Here is a 22,097-nt window from a genome sequence, read left to right as displayed (position 1 = left end):
GCAAATGCTTCCTCAGCTGCAGGTAGGTAAAAGGGAACATGGAAGTTAGTGGAAGGTCCCGCAAAGTGCAGAACTCCAGGCAAATTTGGCTCCTCAAACTGGCAGATATGTGTACATACATGTATACACACAGTTGTAAAACACACAGACTCCTACAACGATCCACAACAGTACAGTTCTGAGATGGAGGAGAGGTGAGGCAGAGGGAGGTCATGGAATTAATTCTGATGACCCACAAACAGCTGGGATTTCCAGCAGGATTTGGGTCTTAAACTCAAGGGAACCCAGGAGAACAAGCAGGTGAAAGTGGTGAGGTCTTCCCTGTAGGTCACAAGTGGAGGACAATGGGTTTGTCTGTCCCTCAGTGGGCCAATCCTTGGCTCATTTCCTTGGTAGAAAACACTTTCAAATTGAAATATGCTTCAAGGATTTTCCCCCAGGCAAAATTTTTCCCTTTATTTCATTGAAGCTTTTTATGGAGGATTTTTTTTGATGCTTAAATAACAAGGCAGAGAATCTAATTGAGCAATGCTTCATTTATCTAGCACCACCAGAAAGAAAGGAGATATCCCTACACAAAAAGGGCATTTTGAGAAAGCTGAATCTTCTAAATTAAACTTTCTAATAGAAAGCTTTTTAAATGTTTGCCCTTCACTGCCTCCCTAGAATGCTGAATATATATCTACCCCCCAAAAAACCCAGAATATTAACACTTCCTTTTCAAGGAAATGGATCTCTCTTGTCCTCTGTTAGTGTGCAGCTTATAAGGTGCTGTGAATTAGGAATCCAAAGGGTTCAAGAGCTCAGCAGAGGTGAAGTACTTCTCTCCCCCTCTCCCCTCAGACTGGGTTCAGTGCTCTTCGGGGTAACCCTTCCACACTCTGGGTCTGACCCTGCTGTGGTACTTAGCGAAGCAGATTACAAGCCTGTTTGCTCATCTGTCTCTACCCTCTAAACAGTAACCCAGTGAAGGGTGACTGTGGAGATCAGGATGTATTTCTCTTTATCCTCAAGGTCCAGCCAGGGCCTAGCATATTGAAGATAATCAGAAAATGTTTGCTTAGTGAGTTCATGAATGTATCAAAATTGGGAAGGTCAGCTCTGATTCCTATGGCATAAAGGCCACAGAGCTTTCTGATGGTTGTTTACATAGCTCTGAGGCCTTAAAGCTTCTGAATTTAGCTCTATTCCAGAGAACAAAGGCTAGTAAGAAATGTTACATCCACAAGTAGCATATTAGCTAAGTTTCCTTTTAACCTTGTGCTCTGTGATAGCAATGTCTAAATCCATTTAAGACATCAACAATGAGTCCCCTCCTGCCCCCTAGTATCTGTCACCAGGAAAAAGTGAAAGTCTATGGGCATTTATCCACTTGAAGGAATCTCTTCATCCGAAGAGAATCAAAGGCCCCCTGGGCATTTTACTTGCCAACTACCACATCCCAACACACGTTCTTGGGGCTCAGGATGGCTAGATACAACAGCTGTTCCCCAACCTGCATCTTCCCTTAGAATGCTACAAGAGCCAGCCACATTGCAGTTCCTCTACTTTTGTGTCAGTCTAAGAGGGCATGAGGTGACTGTTTTGTTCTAGTCTAGGTCTGGACTATTATGAACATTCTGCCCCAAAGAAGAGTCCAGGGTCACAGGGTAATCTGACCTGGCCTCCTTCTAGCTGACCAGTAACTGTTGCTTCCTCCCAAGAAACTCATGCTCAACTGTATCTAGGTGTGCCCTCACCATGGAGGCAGACAAGTGACAATGGAAACATGACACAAGCTGGTGGCAAGCCAGGCAAGCCCCCCACCCTTTGGCAGCACAAAAGATGGGAATCACAGAACACCATAGATGAGCGGCCCAGACTGGTGCATCAGCCACAATGCTGAAGAGAGCTACAGTTTAAAGAAAATAAACCAAAATGACTTGCGGGAAGCCTGGGGCGATCAGGAGAGCAACTGGTTAAGCAAGTGATGGAGTCGGCACTGAGCCAGAAGCAATGGAATGGCCCCGTTCAGAGACACGGATCAGATCATCTTACGCTTCTCCTGGGCCGACAGCCCCGTGCTGATTTCTTCAGCACTTTGTAAAGCACGTTGATCAAAGGTTCATTATTTTTAATCTGTTCCAAACAAAAAGGCAAATACAACAAAACATAACAGGTGAGACATTAAACGACACTTGAAGCAGCCAGAATTTCGGGAAGTAGCAAGGGGGAACCTTAAGGAGGAGGTGCACAGCATCAATTATAGTGAACCTCAGTGACTCTATGAGGTCCCACTATGGGAACTTTCTGGACTCAGGTTCCCTCCTCTGTAAACTGGGGGACATTCAGCTCTAAGTGACAGAATCATGTACAGGCTTATAGCTATGCAAGGGCCATTTCACTGCCCATTTCTTCCTTGCCTCCCTCATCACACTCTGTGCGATATCAAAGCTTTGTTCAGAGTGGTGCCAGGAGGCATCAGCCTCACCCCCACCCAGCATTTCCACTTTCTGTCCCTCCACCTCCACCTCCACCTCCACCCTTGAAACGCATCTAAAAGCTCATGTCTGACCAACCGTCTTAGATCTTACAGCTTCTTTTAGGATGTATTGTCCTCACCCTCTAGCACAGTGGATATCAACTCTGGCTGAAGACTGGAATTATCTGAGGAGCTTTTAAAAATACCAATCCTGAGTTGCACCCCAAAGATCCTGTGTAATTGGTCCCATGATTTTTAAAACAGCCTCCTGGGTGATTCTAATGGGTAGTGAGGACTGAGAACTGCTGCTCTAAGTCAGTGGTTCTCAAGCTTTACTGTGTGCATCCGTCACCTGGTGAGTTGCTAATTAACAGATATGTGGGGCCCCACCCTAGACATTCTCATTGGGCAGATCTGGGGTAACACCCAAATCCCAGGGTATTGCTGATACTTCTGGCCCAGAGATTATGCGTTGAAAGCCACCGCTTTGAACCAATCTTTCTTCAACTCTAGCTACACAGTATAAAACCTATGGAGTCCTCCTGCCCATCCTCCACCCCACCCACCTGTACCAGGGGTTCTAACTCAATAGAGCCCTTCCAATCTGTACTTTGTTGCCCAGGCTGGCCTCAAACTCCCAGGATCAAGTGCTTGTCCTACATCAGCCTCCCAAGTGGCTGGGACTAGACTTGTACTGTACCTATCTCAGATCTGCATTTTAAAAATCAAGCAACCAGGCAGGTGTGGTGGCGCACGCCTGTAATCTCAGCACTCGGGAGGCTGAGGCAGGAGGATCACTGTTAGTTCGAGACCAGCCTGGGCTACATAGTGAGTTCCAGGTCAGTCTCAACTACATAGTGAGACTGTCTCAAAAAACAATACAAAAGAACAAACAAAAATAACAACAATAAAAACTGAGTAATCCTTCGTGTTAACTACAACCCATCCCTATCTACAGAGGTACCAGCTGCATAGCTGTAGACACCACCTTCACCCCACCTTCCCAGCTGTGTTTCACAGCTGCATAAAAAATAATTCAAAGCCAGATGCATGGCCAGCACTTGTAGACTCAACTACTTAGAAAGCTAAGGCATGAGGGTCATTTAAACCCAAGAGTTTAAGACCAGACTGCTACAGAGCCACTCTCTGGAGCCAGCTGCAGTACAGGGTTCTATAGAATAGAATTTCTATACCAGAAACACAATTCAAGACAACCCTGGGGCTGAAAAGTATCTCAGCGGTGTTGCACCTGCCTGGCAAGTGCAAGGTCCTGAGTTCAATTCCTGACACCAGGAAAAAAAAAAGGACAACTTTGGGGTGGCAAAGCATATGGTATATAAAAAAGAAAGGGCAAATTCAGTCCCTGCCATGTGACTGCAGCAATTACTTAATTTCTCTGAGATAAGGGTTCCTGTTTAGGAAGTCAAGGACAATCTCTACACTCAAGGTTGCTGAAGAATTAAATGACATAAATGAACATCAATTTTTAGGCAGGAATAGATCTTGATCAATATGGAGTCCTTTTCATCCTGGTACCACCAAGTAAAATGCCCAAGAAGCAAATGCTCCTCATAGGCACGCTAGTACAGAGTCTTCTAAGAGATTGCCTTGGCCACCTGGCACCACAGAAGGAAGATGGTCCTTGAGGAGGTAGCAGCTCCGCAGTGTGTGGGGAAACAAATACCACTAACTGGTTGTGGAGGCAGAGTGTCAGCTGATGGAAAGAGGGATGGTCCTGGGTTCTCAGCCTTTGGGATAAGAAGATGGAGGGTCCTAAGTCAACATGGCAGAGTGAGGGAGGGGGTGAGCTGGTCAGATTCCAGGCAGGGAAATTCCTTCTTTGGAGAGGCTTATCTCCTTACCTTGCCATCAGGGTCCTAGGAAGGGCCGCTCACAAGAAGCTAGTCCCGGAGAGGATGTGTTTGTCTCTATTCCATATGCAGGGCGGACCTCAGGGCCCATTTAATTGTGTCCACAGAGGCTCTCATCTCAGGGACATACTGTCCAGCATAACATAGAATCTAAAGACCAGTGGACCTTTGAGTTTTTCTAATCCATCCACTCATCCTACTCAGTCTCATGGAGCCTCAGTTGTACCCAGGTGACAGAGTTTTCTACCACCTGAGGAAGCCTTTTTACAAAAGTCTTCTATATTACACTAAAACCTGTGTATTTATAGCAGCCATCCACTTATCTTTTTTTTTTGTACAGAAGATTGAACTCGGGTCCTTGTGCTTGTGAGGCAGGCAGTGGTACCATTGAACTAATTCCCAGCCCATCATCCACTTATCTTAATTCCTCCATATGGCCACAGACACAGTGACACACCAGAGCTCTACAGCTTCTGTCTCTACATATGAGTTGTCTCTAACTCCTTCCCTAGCTCTGCTTGTAGCTATGCCAGCTGCTACCTCCTTTCAAGCCAGTAAGCTCTCCCATTAGGGAACTTGCTAGGACATTGGGGGCAAGGGTGTAGAGGAGACCTGAGTGTGAAGGGAGAAGCAGCCCTGGTTCTACAGCAGAGACTGAGGCAGAATAATGATGATGTGGGCTGTGTACGCCCTTTCTGATTTGGGTTTTGAATGCCTACAAACAAAAGCATCCTACCTACCAAACCTAGCCTCAGTTCTGTAGGCCCTCACCCTTCTCCTGATTCACCAACTCCTTTATCTGCATCTAGAAATGAAACACACATCTGGGAATCCTTTATTCCAGCTGGGTCCATGCAGGGCCAAGCAGGCCCCTTCCCCTCTGGGAAGCTGAGGAAGTGCCAACCTTTTTTGGCAGCTACATCAGTTCAGTAGCACAGCACAAGACCCAGCACCTTTTCCCATACGTGCTACTGCTGAGCCAAGTCCCTCCCAGCCACAGGTGCCATTTGTTTAGAGTCAAGTTCTCTGAGAAAAGCTTAGCAACTGGAGTAGCAGCTACCAAACCAGGAGGTTTCTGGTATCAACATAACTGTTTTTATGACACATAATGACAATGTCTAATGACTAGAAAATGTTCTAGTCACACATGTCTTGACAGTAACCTTAACCATAACCCCAACGTCAAGGAGGTAACCTGCCTCTATTCCACCAAACACATTTCTTGGTTTAATAACTGGAGCTCAGCTCCCAAGCAGCTCGATGTCTCTGGGTCCACCGTTGTGACAGAGGCCATGCGGGAAGGTGATTAATAGCATGAGCTTTAGTGTTAGAGCTACACCCAAATACCGCCCCTCAGTCCTCATAACCATTTGTGTGGCCTTGGGAAATTCAATTACTTCTCGGAGCCTCAGTCAATTAAAGATGATCCCATCGCTTCCCTTACTGGGGAACTGCAAGGGCTAAATAATTTAACAGAAGTAAAATGCAGGACTGGCACACATGATACCCTCTGTTGGAGAAAGGACACAGAGACTCTTAGTTCTGTTCTGCCACCCTATGCCTCAGTTTCCCCTTTGTGCTCTGTATCTTTCTTCCTAAGGCCCGGGGAAGAGTGAGGAGGCTGCAGGATCTGCTTCTATCTCCCTTCTGTGGCCCTATCCATACCACCATCCTCTGGATCTCCTTCCTCCTTAATCTTAACAATCCAATCCCTTGGCTCTTCAAAGCTCCACGCATGCTGCCTGCTCCCAAAAGTCTTCCTGGTAGCCCACAGTGATTCTCATGACATCAGCTGAGAACTGAGCCAAAGAGATCTTTGTACCATCACTGCACATAAATCTGTTACTTGGGAAATATTCTTTCTATGGCCTGGACATCTGAATGTTTCATGAGACCAGAAAGCCTCTGTTTTTCTCTTGCATCTGCCCACATCTTCTGCAGAGCTGGGCATACAGCAGATACGTAAATGAATGGATGATTTCCAATCAAAGGCCTGCTTATACTTACTTAAAGGCCCCTCCTCCTATCCACTGCCTTAGGGTTTAATGTTCACACCAGCTCTGTAAAGCTGGATGAAGAACCTGCGTTAAAAAATATCTCGTCTAGAACATTGGAACTGCAGGGCATGCCCTCATGGCAGGTGCTTGGGTGTCCTACAGGCCCCGCGCCCACCCTCGGATGAAAAGGTCAAATTCCTTCAGCTTATTTCATGGCAGAGGCGCTGGCATAAGACCGCTGCCCACAGCAGATGCTTTCAGAGAGCTGTGGGAAGGACAACAGCAGCCCTCTCTCTTCCAGGCTGAATGCCTTTTCCTTCCACAGGAGGCTTCTTGGGCCCTCTGTGCTGTGAAGGCTGAGTCAGAGCTGGAGTTTGGCCACCCACAGGGGCCCAGTGTTTGTCTCTAAACGCAGAAGGGAGGCTACCTGACAACCTCAGAGTCATGTAATTCTATGTGGAACCTGCTCCCCCACAAGCAAACCAAAGAAGCCACCAAGGCACCCATGATGGAAAACACATATCCTATGTACCTTATGAAACACACACATACTCTCCTGTCTTCATCAGAGACTGTGAAGAAGTAAATGTTCATTTTTATAGGGACCTTCAGTTCTAATCATAGGAAGGAAGAGATCAAGACCTCATACCCTTGTTCTGTAAGCCAGAGACCTCACAGAATTCACAAGAAACTGCAAAGAGCCAGAGTTTGAAGCTGTGAGGAGTGAAATTTCTAATTCAGAGAGCTGTCTTCATTTGGGATCCAGACTTGATAAGACTGTGTAGCCTTTGGCTTTAAGGTCAGTTCCACAGTTTCACTCTGAGAAAGGTTAGGCAGGGACCCTGATGCCACTCACCTTTAGATCTAGATATTCCAAGTCTTTCTTCAGCTGAAGATAGGTGTCATCAGCCTTCAAAGGAAGCAGCAAGAGAAAAATGAAAACCAGATAAACACCTTGGGCTTCCATCATTCAGGGCCTCAAAAGTGAATCATTTAGAGTGAGCAGCTTTGGGGACAAGTGACCACAGCAGAACAACACATCTGGGACCATGGAGAAAGCACAAATGTCTTGCTGCAGCTCAGTGCACTCTTCTGGCATGGCAGAAATTATGGGTCACTGTGAGGAAAGTCAGCTTGTCCCCCAATCAGCAGTCTGGTGAGGCTTCTACCCCAGCAGTATGGCTGAGGATGATGCTGAGCTCTTGAGGCAGAAAGAGGAGGGGTCTACTTTCAAGAGCACATATCACACCTAAACTAGGGTCCCGTCTCTCACCATGGCTCAATTCTTGTCATCAAAACTTTAAACTGGGCCAATTCACATGCACGAACTGATTATCACAGAGAGGTGCCTGGAAGAGGCAGAGATGACTTGGGTGACCCAGGAGGTCCCAGTGTGACTTTGGACCAGCAGATGCTAGATGTTTTGCACTTTTTGTTCAGCATGGAGCTAATGTGGCCATGTCAGAAGATAGTTTCAGGGCAGACCTGTCTGTTGGGCAACTCTGACATTCTGTTCAATTCTGTACAGTAACTAGTGTAGGCAGTGAAAATAAGGAAAGGACTAATTCCCTAGAATGCATGCTTTCCTATGTAGGAGGTCACAGAAGCTAACAGAGAAGCAGAGGACTATGAGAGCTTAAGAATGATCCAGGGTCCACATTCTCTGCAGACTAACAAAGTCTCCCAGCTGGGCAAGCCACAGCCAGGGGAAGGTGGTCCTGCTGTACAGCACTGCTGATCACATATAAGCCATGTGAGAAGTTCATGCAGGGATTTTTAAGGATGGGAAGACCTGAAAGACCATTTTTCAAGGATACTTTGTGCCTTGCAAGATCTTATTTCTGTTCCTACACTGTCCATCAATCCTTACTTCCCCAGTCAGCCCAGTGCTCACATACCTTCCACAGAATTAGGAAAGATAGAACTGCAGAATGTTTTCTAAAATTACTCAAATATACCCAAATTACAGGGGACATGTCTTCTTACATTCTTTATGGGGGAGGTAGTAGTGGAACTGGGGATTAAATACAGGTCTTTGCACTGAGCTACATCCCCAGTCCTTCCTAGTTTTTATTTTGAGGCACCTTGAATTTATGATCTTCTATCTTCAGCCTCCTGAACTGCTGGGATTACAGCCTGTGCCACTGGGCCCTACTTATATTCATTTTTATAAATACCTTTCCTGAATTCTTCACTAAAACAGGACAGGAAAAGAAGAAAGCAGGACAGTCCCATCACCTTCATCATCCAACTGTTCCCTGCCTACCAGCCTTGTGTGACTGAACCTTGCTGCAGAGTTCAAGGTCTTGAAACTGTTCGGAGCACTGTGCTAGAAAGTACCTGGGTTGTGGCTCTAGCCTTCATGCTTCTAGCAAGAAAGCTGGGAAAATTCTACCTAATCTCTCCCTGTACTGTGAGATTCAACAGGAGAAGAAACACGAGAGCTCTGCAGGCAGCAGACACTGTCAGAAACGAAAGGACTCCCTGCATTCACCCCTCCAGGCTGACCACCTGTGTCTTTCAGTAACCCAAGCAGTGCCCAAGGCTGACAGCTGGCAGAGCCTTTTGGATGTGACCACACAGCAGCCTGGCAGTCACTACATACAACCAAAGGAGCTACAGTTCAGGGCCCTTGCATCCCATGCAGCCCTGCCCAGCACCACAGGGCTGAGCTCCACGACTGCCGCACAGTGTCTGGCAGCAGCATAAAAAAGCAAACAGGCAGGGGGTGAAGGCAAGCCAGACAGCAAAGACAGACCAGAGCAGCACAAGGGAACACGGGCCAGCACATCACTCCCCGGCCCCGGGACAGCCCACGGGCGCTGACCTGGCAGGTGGGAAAGGTCAGATGGTGCTGTAATAACTGGCCCACGGCAAAATTCCGCACACTGGCCAACTTGGCCTGGTGCCGTCGCAACCGGGTGAGAAGCAGTGAGAGCTCCTCCAGCTGCAGGTGTATAGACACATTGGAGGAAATTAGCCACTACAGGGACACCACTTTAATTACACTCTTCGCCCCAGTGCTGGGAGAGCAGTGGTGTGATACCACCATGCAATGATTGCATTAATTCTCTCATTGGCATAAATAAAAGCATTGCAGAAAGTCGATTTTTCAGGAAAGCTGCAATGAACAGTTCCACCTCACCTTACTTAAGCTTTAAACGTAGACTTAACTTATCAAAGAGTGAGAAAGAAAGGAGAGGAGCTAATAGGAGAGAGGCGGTGGGTTCAAAATCCTATTCAAAGGAGAAGGCAAGCCCAACATTCCCCTTCACTTCCCAAGTTCTTTAGCCAATCTATGCAGGAGCAGCTGCAGACCCCATGTGACTAGTCTGAAGGAGGAGACCCATAGAGACAGGACTGGAGGTTGCATCATATTCACCTGGATGGGGGCTGCTTACCGATTTTCCATGTAAACTGGGAGCACTGACAGTGTGGGTCATGTAACCCATGGAGGGCATGGAGCGTCGGTCCACGTGTGAGGAGTTCTAAAAGTGGGGAGAAGAGAAGTCACACTGACGGCTGGGCAGGAGGCCTCTGCTACTCACTCCCAAGTATCACTTTCTTTCTGCTAGTTCCCACCCAAGCCTGAGGTGCCCTGTGAGATGGGTGCTCTACCTTCCTTGCTGGAGACAACAGAGTACACTGTGGAAGCCCTTTGGAGAGTCAAACCTGAGGCGAGTTATTATAAATAACAGAACTGACTGGACACTGACATCTTGTGCTGCCTTCCAAGCTGCCGGGAAACAGACATCTAGTTGTACGACCCAACCCTATACAAGTGACTGTCTCCCAAGGCCTCGATGAAATGGACCTAATCACAGCACCTACCTCAAGGGTTGTGCTCAGAATTAAAGTAAACCCCAAGAATGACACTGGCATTTATAGTGTTTGTTATCATTTAGTCCCAATGCCTCAATCTGTGCTTAAACCCAGCGAGGGTCTGGGGACCTTGAGGCTAGGCCCAACAGAGGCCAAAGTCCCCGCGCCTTACCTTGATGGCGTGGCCCCGTGCCTTCCTGGGAGAGCCCCCCAGTGAGATGTCCACACTTCTTCTCTGGTCTGGTGGCTTTACAGTGACACGCTCTGCTGGTGTGTTTGGTCGCCTGTGTGGGAAGACCCTTGGGGGCCCTGGGGGAGGGATGTCTGAGGGTGATGGAGGCACAGAGATGGAGCGGGGCACCTCCAACATGCTCCTGCTCCTGCCCTGGTCTGCAAACTCCGGGGAGCCGGCACAGATGGGTGCTGTGGGGCTGCCATGCCGGAACTGCTGGCGCTGCTGCCACTCATACAGCTGCCACACGGTGCCATCCCGGTGTGCCCGGCGCTCCTCACTCGACATCTTCAGGTGGCTAGCACGGTCCTGTGCATACTTGTAGTCACTGGGCAGGTTCCGTGGAGGGGGTGAGGAGCCCCCTGAGGGGTGCCGGATGCTCTTGGGAAGGGTCTGGTAGTTTTCTGGGAAGGACAGGGGCTGGCTAGGACCCTGGCGAGGAAGTGTCTGCTCTGAGGGAAGGCTGAGGAGAGAGGGAAGAAAAGAAACACAGCTAAGCAAGCCTACAAGGTCCAGCACATGGGGAGTCCTTTCAGAGCCTAAAATAAACTCAGGGTTCCCCTCTCTTCTCTTTGCAGAAGACTCTGGAACCAGCTTTCTCTTTTTTAAAAATTGAGTTTATTGGCACTTTTTAAGAATACAGTACAGTTACATTCATCATTGGGATCTTGTACCTTTTGGAACCTGCTTTCTCTATCAACTCCCTACCAGGCCAATGTGGGGGTATCATAATTCTCAGTTCCAGTGCAATGGAACTGAACTGCTTCTGTGTTCTCCTTCTCTCCCTCTTGCCAGCAGTGACAGTATGTATATGTCTAGGAAAGGCCTCAAATTCCTCTTAGTTTCTGAGATTTTCCCTTTGCCTGGGATCCTGGCATCAAGTTCTAGAGATTTTTAAAGGAAATGGTTAGTATTGGGCCCTTCACTTTTCTACAGCTCTAATGTGGATACTGGTTAATTATCTCCCTCAGACAATTCCAAGATGCTCCTACTCATTTCTACCACATACACCACCATCTGCTCTAATCCAGTCACTTCCATATTCTGAAACCTCTCTGCCATCTGTGAAGTAAAGCCTAAACTCCTTGCCCTGGCAAAACAAGGCTCTCTAGAACAAGGCCTCAAAGCACCTTGCAGTCCAGTAGTTTCTCCCTGCTCTTCCTACCAGGCTGGGACTAGGTTGGAGCATGCCAGGTACCCAGGGCCCACCTCTAAAGGAGGCACCCCTCACAGGTGTACCCACACTGGCTGGTGCCTGAGAGTGAGCCTCACCTAGGTCAGCCAAGCCTCTCCACGGCCCACTGAAAAAGCAAAGGTAGGCAGTAGTCTACCCTGGGTTTCAGTCTCAGCTCTACCATTCACTAGCTATGTGACCCTATGTGGCTTACTGATTGCTCTGAGTCTCACTTTCCCCATCTGTGATGTGAGGCAGTATTACCCAACTCATATATTTGTGTTTGTTTGTTTGCAGGGTCTTACTTCGTAGCTCAGGCTGGCCTTGAATTCACTATGTAGTCCATTATGTAGCCTCAAACTCAGGCAATCTTCCTGCCTCAGCTTCCTGAGTGCTGGGATTACAGGCGTGTGCCATTCTGAGGAGCTATTCTGGCAGCTATTGTGAGGAGTAAATGACACCAGTAAGGGAAAGGGCCTCCTCCATGTGGATATACAGAAGGTCCTCCACCTGTGCGCAGTCTTTCCCTCCCTGTTCTCAGAACACTGTTTTTCCTCTGCTTTCCAGTATGGGCTCCCCTCGCTTTATTTAACCAAATATTACTTCTTCCAGGACAGTGTCCATGCCTCTCCCTCAGGTTCCGTTCCCTCACTGTTCTTGCTCTGTTTAGCTAGTAATCATACTGTCATTTTCCCAAGGTCCTGTCCTGATGCGACCTTTTCATACTTGCAAGACATCTCTTCCCCAGCCAAGCTGAAAATTCCTGAAAGACAAGAACCGTGTTTCACACTCTGGTATTGTGTTCACAGTCTGGGAAAGTCTTCACACATAGCCGGCCCTTCAATACTCACACTAAAAGCTTCACAGGGCTGTCAAAACCACCTCCAGCTAGCTTTCCTATTTTCTGAGATGTAAGACATATTCAGCAAGGGACAAATTATGGGGGTTTTTATTAATAAGCCTTAAAAAATCTAACCTGAGAGACAGTATGATACAAAGAGAACAGGTTGTGGAGTGGGTCAGGCCGGAGTCCAAATGCTGACTCTATTTGTATCAGATTTATCTAACTAATTTTTATTTAGCACTCACCATATACCAGATGTTGTTCTATGCCAAGACCACTCAAAGTGTGTTCCATGAACCAGCAGTATCACCACTGCCTTAAAAATGCAAGTTAGTGAAATGAGTCAGGTACAGAAAGACAGATACTGTAGACCTCACTTATATGTGAAACCACGAAAAGTAGAGCTCATAGAAGCAAAGAATACAACTACAGTTACCAGAGGCTGGAGGATAGGAAGGGTCAAAGGGTACAAAGTTTCGGTTAAACAGAAGGAATAATTTTAGAGCTCCATTGTGCAGAATAGTGATTACAGTTAACAATAGAGTATATGTTTCAAAATTGCTCAAACATAGATTCTTCCCACAAAAATAAGTAGGCAAAGTGATAAATATTGTTTAGCTTGACTTAACTATTCTACCATGTATACATATGTCAAAATTCCACATTTACTTATAAGTATATATAAATATTAATTTTTAATTAAAATAAAATATGTTTTGAAAATGCAGATTATCAGCCCCATCACAGACCCTGGAATCAGAAATTCGGGGCAGGGCTCAGGCAACTGTTTTAAAACTCCTTCAAGTGATTCTGATGCTCTCTGAAGTTGTAACGATGCTGTCTTAAACTCAGTGCATTTATAATCACTTCTAGCTGTCCAATCTCAGGTCAAGTGTCATTTCTACCCTAAGTCTCAATTTCTTTCCTATAAAATGGGGAAGTAATCACTTAACAGGATTAAGGGAGGATTAGAAATAAGTGTCATTCAAAATGTCAGTGCCCCACCCCCAACCCATGCTACTTTGCAGTTGCCAGAGGTGATTTTAATCTCTTTAGCCCAGATCTGTCCTGTTTGCCAAGTGGGTCTGCTTGTCACTAGGTGGCAGAGCTTACTTTCAATTTCCCAAAGTTCAACTGCAATGTGTCCGGGTGGGGGTGGGGGTGGGGGTGCATCTGTACCTGAACCCTCCCTCAGAGGTGGCAGCAGAAGCAGAAGCCAGGCCAGAGCTTCCCCTGGGAAATGCAGGACTTTACTAACCATTGTTCATTCTGCATGAAGCAAAATGCAAAGAATGCAAAGCACCTCCCAGTCAGACCCACGCTCCACCCCTTCAGTCTGGCTCCACAGGCCACTGTGGGTGCCTCCCTACATGGTGGATGCTGGACAGAATTCCCCATCAAGCAGTCCCCTAGACATCCTGAGCTCATCCTCTAGCCTGCACCTTCCACTTATGCACTGTCAGTCACTAAGGTATGAGGACTACGAGCTCTGGCAGAGGTGCAGAAGGGAGGTATCAGAAAGATGAGGTGAACACCCTGAGGAGGAGCTGGCAGGAACAGGCAGGAACAGGCAGAAGCTCCAGAGCAGTTCTGCCCTACAGCAGATCCATTTGCTGGCCCCAACTCCAGCCTTACCCAAAAAGGGGTTCCAAAGGGCTTTAACAGGATATTCTAGTATAGACACTACAAATATGGTCATGTCAGACTGTAAAATCATTTTTTGCAACCAATTATTTATGCAGCAGAAATCACTCACCCTAAATGTCATTTCTATCATGCTGGGGTTCACTTTCTACTGCTTCTATAATAGTGCTCAATTAACACTGGCCCAGCCCCACTCCTACCTTATTATTTTTACAATTATGCTTTACTTGGAACACTAGGGGCAAAAAAGGAAGGCTAGAATTTCAAAACAAGCTTTTAGACTGTGATAAGAATCTAAGGGTATGTCAGTCTGACTCCTGAGGACCATATTCTCAAAGAGTTAAATGATATGAACTCTATTTATCTCCAAGTACTGAAAAAATAGTTAGAAATAATTCTCTGTGTGATCTAAAGCTGAGAACACAGGATCCTATTGCAGTTCAAATAATTCCTTTCAATGTCTTTATGTGCTCAGTCTAATGATGAGATTAGCAGTCTTAATTATACATAAAATAGAAATCTACTTTCTACACTTTCAAATGGATAATTGGAGAGGTTCCTTTATTAAACAGCCAGATCTATTTATCACTTACCATCAGAAATTACAAATGTATCTTTAAGGAAAAAAATCTGGAAACAAGATGCAGAACTTTTAAGAAACAAGTAATAGATCAGAAACCAAGCACTCTGCTTTGCGATAAACAGCACTTTTTTTTATGGCTCTGCCTTCATTTCTTCATTTTCATTCACTTTTTAGCCCACTAAGATTTGCCTCCCTCACTAGACTGATGTTCTTCTGGCTGTGTGCCAATGATCTCCCAATTCAATGAACTGTTTTCCCTACAGACCTGATGTCCCTCTGTATCTCACTTAAGAGTGGCTCCTCCTACTTCACATCCTAGGGGAAAGCCAGGGCCCTCCTCAGCCACTTCTCATGTCCTTCTGGACTTCTTATCCTTCAGTTCCCTGATGCACTCTCCCAACTCCCAATACAGCAGAATCAGAGGTGTGGGGTTGCCACAAATGGTTATGTAGAGACACTTCACAGCCAACAACTTATGTGTATCAGTTAGTACTGTTCTGAAAGTCCTTTCTGTCACTGGCTATGCCATCTCACTGGCTTCTTCTCTTTCTATGACTCTGTCTCCTGACCTCACTTTGAAATTCTAGCCCTATTAAGGATGGCAGTACAGGTCTGCCCCTCCGTATCCACAAGAAGCTGAGTGGAAGAAAAGATCTCTGGTGGGGACAAAAGGCCAGAGAGTCTGAGGATCCAAAGTAAAAGGCCAGAGGGTCTGAGGCTGCAGTTTTCTTTAGTGGTTCCCACCTTTAAAGGTACCAAACACAGGGAGAAGTCTCCATTCGCAGCACCTTGCACTGCTGATAGCACTCCTTCTGACACAAATTCTCTCCCAAAGAACACTCAGTTTTCCTTCTCCATCTCCTTTAAGGAGATTTTGTTTTTGTCTAGGCTTTGGACTGGGGATTCCCAGGGTCTGTCTGCTATTGCTTACAGAGTTAGGGATTCTCAACTCTAGCCACACATTAGATTCACTGGGGGAGGAAAAGTTAGGGAGCATGTACTTTTAAAAATCCTGCAACTCACACCAATTGAAGATTTTTGGGCATAAGACTGAGTATCTAAGACTGTCTTGGTGAGTCCAATGTATAACTAAGCAACAGTTTCCAAACTGGTGGGATTACCCAAGGAGCTCTTAGGACATATAATGCTCTGACCTCACCTCAGACCAATTAAATCAGAATCTCTGGGGCAGGGCCTCCAATGATCAAGTTGTACAGCAGATTAAGACCCACGGCCCAAAGCATTCCACCCTGGGCAAATACTGCCAGGGAATCCATTACCCGTTTTAGGCCTGCCACAGCTGGTGTGAGCTCTTGTTCATCCACCATGGCTATACCAGCCCCAGAGGCTTTCTGAATTCCCAGGGGCTTTGCTATCTCCTCTACAGTTGGTGGTTTGTTTCAGAAGACTGTGGATGGTGAGCAAGTCACCATATCTTCACAATGAAGACAAAGCATGGTGGCATCAGGGGACAACAGGGCGGCCGCATGACCCTGAATTCTTCATGTTTATAAACCTGTTCTAATTAATCTAAAACTGTAATAAAACACAGATAGTGCTTTGCAAATAGCAAGAGATGCACCCCTTCTAAATAATTAAAGTAATTTCTTCAAGGAAGGCATCTGAAAAAGCCTAATGTCAACAGCGCCTGAGCACTTCTCGATGTGCCTGAAATTCAAACCTGGACCTATGTTTACTTGTTTCTACAGAGTTCTCAGCTGTAAAGAAGCAGCAGCATAAGTGAAGTTCAGCCCCTAGACCCACGCTCAGTCTCAAGGAAGCCTTTCAAGGGAGCAGAGACGTCTCCAGTATAATATGTGGGCTTTGGTGGCTCACAGAATTAGATTTGAACTCCTGCTTTGCCATTGATCTGTGTGCCCTGGGCAGGTTCTTTCTCCAAGCCCCTTTTCTGTCTATAAATTAGGGATATCACCCCTCCTTCAGGGCTGTTCCAAAGATTTACATAGATAATGGAGGTGAAGCATTTAAGGCCTCCATTTACACAGAAAGTGCTGGGAAATGACAGCTACTGTTACTGCATTATCAGCAGGATCCTAAGTGCACACTGACCTCCTGCCATCCGCCTTCGGGGCCTTTGCCCAGTGCTCTGCCTGAGCCAGGCTGCTCTTCCTCTGGCTGTGCTTCTCTGCGGTGGGCCTGGCAGGAAAGGCCCGTGGGTATCCTCCAGTACCATTCTGCTCTCCGGGGCCGTAGGAGGTGGGCAACATGCCATTCTTCTCTGCACGCTGGGGCTGTGCCTCCTGGCCTCTTGGGCCACTGGGTAAATCTACAAACAAGGCATCCTCCTCAGTGGGAGAGTATGGGGACCTGGTCTTGCTCCTGTCCCGTTTGCCTTCCAGTGGGTCCCTCTGGGAATGGTATCGCTCTTCTTCCTGCTCCCGCCTCTCAAAGCCAAAAGAGTCATCATGGCTGTGAAGAGGACATTCCCTTGAGTGTCCAGGTCCCACATGGCCACACTCTCGACAGGACTCTGTGTGGTTGGCCTGAGGCACTGCCTGCTGTTCCACTTTCTCCAAATCCCTGTAACAAGAGAAATACAATTAAGCCCACTCCACAGCCACTCTCCCCAGTGAACACTTTTCACATGCACTCACCTGTGCACAGGATATTCTCTCTGTCTGGAGCACCTTTCCTGACCAGTCCTTTATCCTGCTTGCCTACTTTCTACTACTCTTTTGGAGAACTGACTTAAATGTTACCTCCTTGAAGGAGCCACTCCAGCCATACACCCTCAGTCTAGAATAAGACCTTATGCTGACTATATTGCCATATTAATTATACTGGAACCATAACTGTGTGTTTACTCATGTAGCTCCCAAACTGACTACTGGTTCCTGCAGGTCACAGGCTCATCTGGCCAATCACTGTATACACAGAACTTCTGCACAATGACTGGTATGGAAAAGGTACTCTTAAGTTCTATTGCATGAAAAACAAATGACACCTGTGACAGCCTCATAAAATCTATTACCTGTGTTCCCAATCCTACCTCTCCTTTCTGCTACTTGTCCCTCTGTCTGTTTGGTGCAGTCCAGCTTGGACAGAAGGCTTCTAAAGCCAGTTCTCTCACACTGGCTTCTAGTACAGCCCAAAGTACAACTGGCAGCTTAATTAACACTCTCTAGTGATGGTAACTAAAGAACAGGCACTTCTCCCTGTGACCAATGATATATCTTACTAGGGGTCAGCTCAAATAGGAACCCAATACACTGACCTAACAACTCTATACCAGCAATCAAATTTGAGAATGAAGGAAATGGAGACACAGAAGAGACAGTTGAAATAGTATGGTGCCTGGGCTTCTAGAGCCTGAGCACTGTGGCCTTTATATGTCTGTCCTCTGCTTCTCCATGTGCATTCATGGATTATATCTAAGTAAACCTGGAAACAAGAAGGGTCTGGAGTGAACCAAGACTGGAAAAGAAGCTCTAGGATAGGGGTGGATTCTTCTTCAAGGTCTGCCCCCTTCTGTAAGCTGCTTCTCTCCTCATTTCCTTGGGACAGGCCCTAGTTACATCTGCATTGCCATTACTCAGCACCAGAGACACAACAGTGGAGTCACAGGAACATATTCCAGCCCAGCCCAGATAGACCAAAAGAATTACTAGGGACTTTTGGATGAAGCAGCCACTCTAGCCATACTCCTTGGTTTAAAAGAAAAAAGGTTCTAGCCTTTAAGATGCACCACTCCTAGAAGGGCAGGGGAAAGGAAAGAAGAAAAAAATATGAGAAAAGGAAAAAATGGAAACAAGTCTTTGTAAATAGTGAAGGGAAGGGTGCAGGGGGAGAGGGGAGGGAAGGGGAATGGGAAAAAATAAGAACCAAGATACATCCTGTAAAGGTGTAAGTTTCCAAAGACAAATGTAACTATACTGTATGCCTAAAAAGTGACAATAAACTTAATGGAAAAAAAAAAAAAAGGTGCACAACTCCTGAAATGACCAAGGCAGCAGGGTCTCCATTTTTATCTGAGAATATATAACAGGAATGCTGCTGTATTTACAATTCAGTGGTCAGGCCCTTGCAACATCCTCAGACCCTCAACTGCCAATAATCAGCACAGACTTAGCAAACTATAAACCCAGTCTGGGAGATACAGTATCAATACTGAGTGAAAATACAATTCCCAACAGAAGGGCTGCTGCTTACATGTGTAGGTCAAACTGTTGGCCTTAAATTAGGCATGGAGAACTGAGAAAAGCAATCATACTTCTCACTGTTGAACTGCTAAAGTACTAATGCTTTTTCCATGCGAATCCCAAGTTTTATGGATGAAAAAAGATGCTTCACTGGATCACCTTTCATTTACCACCAGGGGACATTTTCCCTCCCAACCCACACTTTATCCACTCCCCTCTGACAATAGCATATCAGTTTTCATTTGGGGTTCATCCTACCCCACTCTCAGTACAGTGCTTTGGATGCTGCTAATACTCCTCATCCCATGGAGGTTCCAGAGTCTCAGTGACTAGTTTAGGGATGGACACAGCCCGATCCAGACCACTCAGAGTCAGTCCTGGGGCTTTGATTGGAGTAGCTCTTGAGCTGCTAAAACCATGTAGAAGACACTGTAGGACAATAAAGCCTTAGGGACTTGACCTGAGGTCCCAAAAGCAGCCATACCTAAACCAAATACATCCTTGAGTTGTGTGGTCTTAACCAAAAACTCCCTTTCTCATGTAAGCTAGTGTTTCATTTCAACTACTTACACTGGATAGACTATTACAACATTTTATAATGACACTTTGAAATGTGTCAGGGCCCTTATACTTACAGAAAAAACAATTTTTACTGTAAGCCTACAAAGGGATAACTGTTTCACAGGGTACACAATAGGCTTTAACTGCGTCTTTACTTCTTTCCTTTAATCCTCACCAGTGTAACCCTACCAGCAGCCATCTAGTTGCCTAAATCGCCTTCTCTTCTTTACTACTTCTCAAATTCAGGAGACCACCCTCAGAGGATGGGCTGAGGCTGCTGCCCAGGTGATGAAAGGTCTGCTGCCCTCTGGGTCACACCTGACTAAATCTCAGAATTTTATGTGCTGGCCTCTGCTCTGCTTTCATTTGCTCTGATATTTCCAACGGGTTACTCCAATTGTGAAATACAAGTAACTGTATCTTCTTATTATTCACACCCTAAAGATAAACACCACTTTGGCATAAGAGCTACAGAATGAAACAAATATGCCACCTACATGTATGACATCAGAACCAAAACCAAAACGGCTTTTTCAGCTTCTTCAGCTCCAGGACCCAAGTACTGGGGATACAATGTCACAGTCCAAGCAAGAGTCATGTGGACTTTTGTTTCTTTTCTAATCAATCACTATGGGTTTACTGAGCACCTATGTATTCCCTGGAACAGGAAACTCAGGGTAGAAGAAAGTAGAGACCTTCAAAGCCAAATGACCATAATGCCTGATTTATTCAGTGATCACATTTAACACTGTTCTCATAAACAACTAACCACTAAATAATGGACTTTGCTAGTCTCCTCTAACCTTGCAGCTAATCTCACAATGACAAATCTTAGTCCACATATGATGATACATAATCCTATACATGACAGTATTTCTTAGAAATCGATTTGATAGGGATGATAAATTCTTTTATTCAGATAAATCCAGCATGTATCACAAAACAAACCTTTAGGGTGGCTAAAAAAATGGTAGTGTGCTTGCCACCCGGAAATTTTCTAACCACTAAGACTCTGAGGTTATAAATGCCTCTTTATTCGTGACCAAAATATTCATCCAGTAGCTGCAGGTAAGAAAGGTGAAGACAATGTTTCCTACTTTCTAACTTTACCCATTTAATTTACTAACTTACAGGATTTAGGGCAAAAAAGGGTTTTTGCTTTCTTCCCTTCCCCGTCTCATTGCATTCCAAACAATTTAACACAGGGCTTCTCATATCAGGAGACTTGTCACAAGGAAATCTGCAATGCTTGATTTAGCACAGTGATGGGAAAGAATGAAGCACCTCTCTGTTGCCAATGACTGTCATTTAGAGGGTTTGGCCACGCAGAACACAGATGTTTAGCTAAGGTGACACATGCCTTTCCCAGATGAGCTGCTATTTCTGTGCAGGTCATTGCTATTAACATGAGCACCTGCAATCAACAATGGTCCAAAACACGGGGAATTTCTCATACTCAATGACCTCTGTCCCTTTGTATCACTTTGTGAAAATGATAAACCCAGAGGACACAGAGTTTAGACTCAGAGAGACCTAGATTCAAGAACTAATGCTATCACCTATGAAATGAGTGACCCTGGGCAAGTGACCTCTCTATTCTGGTTCTTCATCTGTTAAATGGAATAACAGCCCTTGCTTCCGAGGGTCATTATGAGGATTAAAGGAGACAAGGTATAGAAAGACGATGTACCCTCAACATCTACTCTCTCCTCCTTTGCCAATTTTTCAAAGCAGCAGTGCATTCAGAAAACATTTCCTAACTTCTCTTGTAAACTGAAGGAGATCATGTGACAGAAGGGTATAGGCAAAATTTCTGGGTGGGCCTTCCAGGGAAGTCTTAAAAGAAGGCAGACTTTGGGTTGTTTTTTTTTTTTTTTGTACTGGGGATTTACCTTGGGACTTTGTGCTTGAAAGGCAGGTGGTGGCACCACTGAGCTAAATCCCTGGCCCCTTCATGGGATTTAAACTCCATGGGATTATGAGGTGACAAAAATGAGAATGAACCCTGGGTATAAAGTAAAAAAATCCTGGGGTCTTTGAGGACATTATGAAGCTGCTATACCAGCTCCCTACCTCTGGTTTCCTGTTATGTGAAAAAACTAAACCCCAATTTGATTATAGTACCCTCAGTGGAATGGTTTATTACTAGTAACCAAAAACAATCCTAAAGGCAAGGGGTAAGCTTATCACTGGCTGGAGTTGGGGCATATAAACATATTACAGAATGTTATGTGTCTGCTGGAGCAAATTTCTGTTTTTGCCTGAAATACCTCAAGACTGAGGGTACAAGAAATTGGAAGTTAACAGATTTTACCAAGCAAATGTATACTGATTATTTTATTTACTTATTTATTTTTTGGTACTAGGGATCAAACTCAGGACCTTGTACTTGCTACACAGGCGCAATGCCACTGAGCTACATCCTCATCTATACTGATTATTTTGTTCTGCTCTAAATCCTTTACCTCACCAGGCAATAAGGAATAGTTGCTTTTTTTTTTAATGCTAGAAACACACACACACATAAGTGTCATTCAAAGAATCAGGCTAGGAGAGGAATGACAGCTTATAAGGACTTAGTCAAACTGTGGTCTTGTTGGCAGATAAGTCTTTCTGGTGAAATCCCCCTAGAAGGCTCCTTCACTGCACTTATCTGAATGACCAAATCAGCAGCCAAGAACAAGAACTAGCAGGCCACTAACAGTCAAGGGAGAGTTTGATCTGAGCCAGAATAGGAGGGAGAAGTCC

The 22,097-nt window shown here is 45.7% G+C and overlaps 1 protein-coding gene across 15 annotated transcripts in view; it reads right to left on the bottom strand.

Moving 5' to 3' along the window:
• The window catches only part of Plekha7 (pleckstrin homology domain containing A7), a 128,340-nt gene that overhangs the window by 21,884 nt on the left and 84,359 nt on the right, over window positions 1-22,097 (bottom strand). For 11 of the 15 annotated variants that reach the window (XM_033764118.1, XM_033764113.1, XM_033764116.1 and 8 more), the window contains 6 exons: window positions 16,699-17,169; window positions 10,324-10,846; window positions 9,731-9,817; window positions 9,157-9,276; window positions 7,186-7,239; window positions 2,038-2,118 (listed from right to left, as the gene is read on the bottom strand). In XM_033764118.1, the coding sequence (XP_033620009.1) occupies window positions 2,038-2,118; window positions 7,186-7,239; window positions 9,157-9,276; window positions 9,731-9,817; window positions 10,324-10,846; window positions 16,699-17,169 (1,336 nt within the window). The remainder of the gene's footprint in view (window positions 1-2,037; window positions 2,119-7,185; window positions 7,240-9,156; window positions 9,277-9,730; window positions 9,818-10,323; window positions 10,847-16,698; window positions 17,170-22,097) is intronic. The other 4 variants (XM_019206201.2, XM_019206211.2, XM_033764112.1 and 1 more) reach the window with 3 other exon arrangements.

Source organism: Fukomys damarensis, unplaced genomic scaffold, assembly GCF_012274545.1.
Source record: "Fukomys damarensis isolate Sample0158 unplaced genomic scaffold, DMR_v1.0_HiC HiC_scaffold_16, whole genome shotgun sequence".
NCBI lineage: Eukaryota > Metazoa > Chordata > Mammalia > Rodentia > Bathyergidae > Fukomys > Fukomys damarensis.
The sequence above is the reverse complement of the archived record's forward strand: the minus strand, read 5'-3'. Positions and strand labels throughout refer to the sequence as shown.